At 41.0% G+C, this 4068-nt stretch overlaps 1 protein-coding gene across 1 annotated transcript; it reads left to right on the top strand.

Annotated features, from left to right (window-relative positions):
* The first annotated feature begins 1604 nt into the window (after nucleotides 1-1604).
* On the top strand, nucleotides 1605-3864 carry LOC129698690 (E3 SUMO-protein ligase KIAA1586-like). Its single transcript, XM_055637871.1, has 2 exons — nucleotides 1605-1884; nucleotides 2470-3864. Exons 1-2 carry the CDS (start codon nucleotides 1716-1718, stop codon nucleotides 2979-2981), a joined length of 681 nt encoding a protein of 226 aa, XP_055493846.1. The 5' UTR covers nucleotides 1605-1715; the 3' UTR covers nucleotides 2982-3864.
* Nucleotides 3865-4068: the final 204 nt, after the last annotated feature.

The raw sequence follows: 4068 nt of genomic DNA, 5'->3' as shown, positions 1-4068 counted from the left end.
AGGTATGACAGCAAAGAATTTCACTGTGCCTGGTCACATGTGGCAATAAAGTAATCATTCAGTCAAACTCTCACTGCCACTCTGCCATTCATTAGATCATGATTAGAGCACAACTTTATAAGCTGAGTGTTAATTTTTTTAAATTATTTTGACATCAACAAGCATTATGGAGATTTTAGTTCTAGATTTCTCTTACATTCTTTGTCAAGAAATATTTCCTGGGATTATCCCACAATGACTGATTTATATTAAGGATATGTTTGCTCGTTTGCTTGTTTCTAGATGCCCCCACAAGAGGAAATAGTTTCTCTAATTACTCTTGTAAGTACTTTAATCATCTTAAACACCTTAATTAATCCACTATAATAGTCTATTTGTTCTCTAAATTAAATCATTCAGCTTTGTTATTTATCTGGTAAATCTGCTATATGTATTCTGATGTGAAGTGCCCAAGACTGAATACCAGATGTGGTCTTTGGCCAAACTTGCACAATAGACAATAGACAAAAGGTGGAGCAGTAGGCCATTCGGCCCTTCGAGCCAGCACTGCCATTCAATGTGATCATGGCTGATCATCCCCAATCAGTACTCCGTTCCTGCCTTTTCCCCATATCCCCTGAACACTATCTTTTAGAGCCCTATCTAGCTCTCACTTGAAAGTATCCAGAGAAATGGCCTCCACCACCCTCTGAGGCAGAGAATTCCACAGACTCACAACTCTCTGTGTGAAAAAGTGTTTCCTCATCTGCGTTCTAAATGGCCTACTTCTTATTCTTAACCTGTGGCCCTTGGTATCTTTGATGTGGCTGGTCCAGGACAAATTGTTGGTGATATTTATTCTTAGCAACGAAGCTTTCGACCATCACAAATTTGGGATGTTTTTGATGTCTCTAATGAAATATTAGTTCAATTTTATAAGGATGGAATCAAAATGTGGAAAACATGTTACAATTGTTACAACATGTTACAATAGCAAAAACAGGAAGGCAAATTATTATCTAAATGGTGTCAAGTTGGGAAAAGGGGAAGTACAACAGGATCTGGGGGTCCTTGTTCATCAGTCAATGAAAGTAAGCATGCAGGTACAGCAGGCAGTGAAGAAAGCAAATGGGATGTTGACCTTCATAACAAGAGGATTTGAGTATAGGAGCAAAGTGTTCCTTATGCTGTTGTACAGGGCCCGAGTGAGACCACACCTAAAGTATTGTGTGAAGTTTTGGTCCCCTAATTTGAGGAAGGACATTCTTGCTATTGAGGGAGTGCAGTATAGGTTTACAAGGTTAATTCTCGGGATGGAGGGACTGTCATACAGAGGTGTAGTCTACGTGATACGCAGGTATATGCCGTATACCCACTAAGAAAGCTCCAGCATTTCCGTATGCCCACTTAGAAATGCGCAATGACACGTATCAACTTCGATAGTGACAGAAGTTCTGTTTATTTTATGAATGAAAGTATGACAGTTCTGTCATAGAACTGTCATACTTTCATTCATAAATTCAACCTGTGTGCTGTGTCTCTGTCAGAGTCGCACTTTTCCTTGTCGGAAGTCGGAAAGTCTCGAGTTCTGAGTACAATGGAACGCAGCATTATAATAGCCATACAGAGGCTTCCGTCCATGGCCCGTGCCCGTGACCGTGGTGACCGCCCGTGACCTAGACCTGACGTCACGTCACCTAGACGACAGCGATATCAACTCAGTTGGCGCCGAGGTGATGTCCAGTGGCTCAACAGTAAATATGAAGCGGAAGCAACAAACTACCCTTAGCCATTTAAAAAAAAAAAACAAGCCTGCTGCTGCCTCGGACGACACTCCAGCAGTCACTAGGACGTTAGATGAAGAAGAGGGAACTACAGCGGAGCCTGATGCCAGCAGTGTATCGGGTAAGTGAAAGTCGTATACAAGTGAACTTTAGCAGATATTAGACTACTAGCTACTAGCTTATAAGAGATTTCCCAAACTGAATAAATACCACACATATATTCTCTAAACGGCCTTGCTAGCTCAATCTTGTTGTAGTAAAGTAGTAAATAACGTAGTTATTACACATTTTACTGTGAGACTGTGAGTGTGTGTGTGCTGAATATCTCCTTGTTCCTTCTAGATGATAACTCCTGGCCAGCCCTATGGACTGAGAGTCAGGCTAGGGAGTTTAAAAGCATGCATTCTTGGTTAGAATGGAAGGACAGAAAGTTAGGTAAATATCAGCCATCTTGTAAAGCTGGTATAAACACATGGTCAACTTTATGCAAATGAGAGTATAGCTGGTTTATTTTCATCTTAAAGATACATTAATTTCACTTTTATACAATTAAATTATAATGATATTGTCACAGTGAAGCTTATTTACAGTTCATTCAATTATTTTGAATAGATTCTTATCCAGTTCAGAAGGTGTTATTGCTAATATAGATTCAAAAAAGACTACTTGTATGATGTTAATTAGTCATGTTTTTGTTTACTTCCAGGTTGTGCTATTTGCAGCTCAACAAAATCTACTGGCGTCTTAACAGAGAAAAGAATTTCCATATCTGAGGAGTGGGCGATGTTTAAGATCGAGTCATCAGGCTCAAGCAGACCAACAGCCCTGGCCTCCTTGAGAAACAAGATCAGACGGCATGAGATGTCCAGGGCACACGAAATAGCTCAGGAGCTCACTGAAAAGGGTGGACAGGATTTACTTGGGAGTCTTGTGAGAGCTGTGTCAGACACTGTGTTAGCTGAGACAAATGCTGTATTCAGAACAGCATATTATCTTGCCAAGATGAACCGACCTTTCTCTGACCATGACGATCTCATTGAGCTTCAGGAAAAAAACGGTGTCAACATGGGCACAAGTCTGCACTCAAGGTTCAGTTCAACAAAAATTGTGGAACACATAGCAAAAAAGATGCAGACAAAAACAGAGCATGCAGCAGCAGCAGCAATAAATGTCCTGTGCAAAAGACTCAAGTATCCCGTCGTCTCCTTAGCACATTAGTACTGAGGCCAGGCCGGTTACATATACAGTAGTACAGTGTTTATATAGCCAACAGTTATTTATTTATTGATGCTTTATAGTTTATTTGATGCTAGTGCCTAATGGTGATTTTAATTTGACTGTTTATTGTCCTAGAAACTGATGACAATATCGAGTGTTGAATAATCTCAATTACTTATGGTGGTTGTAGGCTACAGTATGTGACAGTGAGTGTGGCGGTGTTTATAGGACCGGTGTGGAAGAGGCTAGGAGGAAATCATCACAGTATACCCACTACAAAAAACTAGACTACACCACTGGGCTCCCGGCAGTGGAGCTCTCAAAAGTAGGTCTCTAGTCATAGTCATACAGCATGGAAACCGGCCCTTTCATCCCAACTTGCCCATGCCCCATCTACACTAGTCCCATTTGCCCGTTTGGTGCATATACCTCTGAAACTTTCCTATGCATGTACGTGTCCAAATGTCTTTTAAATGTTATAGAACCTGCCTCGACTACTTCCTTTGACAGCTCGTTCCATACATCCACCATTCTCTGTGTGAAACATGACTCAATGTGGAACAGCCGGGAACAGCCCATTGATCACAGAATTCAGCATTACGTGGGTGTTTAGGATGAACCTTTCCAAGGTGCACTCCACTCTTTCCACGCTTTCTTGACATGTTCCAGAAAGAGATAACTGATGGTCTCATTCACATTACAGCCATCTTGTGTGGACAAAAAAATAGACTATAATCATACTTAAAAGGAACTTCATCAACTGTGTTCCAATTGCCAGATTCTTTGCTCCGGATCTGCTAAAACAGGTCCCCTCTAAGTCAAAATGAAACTTTACAAGCGTTATATGTAGGAAGGAACTGCAGGTGCTGGTTTAAACCGAAGATAGGCATAACAAGCTGGAGTAACTCAGCGGGACAGGCAGCATCTCTGGAGAGAAGGAATGGGTGACGTTTCAGGTTGAGACCCTCCTTCAGATTGAAAATCACGGGAAAGGGATACGAGATATATAGGCGATGATGCAGAGAGATTTAGAACAATGAATGAAAGATATGCAAAAAGGTAACAATGATAAAGTAAACAGGCCATT

This window comes from Leucoraja erinacea, chromosome 1 (genome assembly GCF_028641065.1).
Source record: "Leucoraja erinacea ecotype New England chromosome 1, Leri_hhj_1, whole genome shotgun sequence".
NCBI lineage: Eukaryota > Metazoa > Chordata > Chondrichthyes > Rajiformes > Rajidae > Leucoraja > Leucoraja erinaceus.
The sequence above is the reverse complement of the archived record's forward strand: the minus strand, read 5'-3'. Positions and strand labels throughout refer to the sequence as shown.

Excerpts from the sequence above, each read along its gene's own strand:
- LOC129698690 (XM_055637871.1), top strand. The coding sequence starts at position 1,716 with ATGTCCAGTGGCTCAACAGTAAATATGAAGCGGAAGCAACAAACTACC. Across the intron at positions 1,885-2,469 it reads TGATGCCAGCAGTGTATCGG|GTTGTGCTATTTGCAGCTCA; the intron begins GTAAGTGAAAGT and ends GTTTACTTCCAG.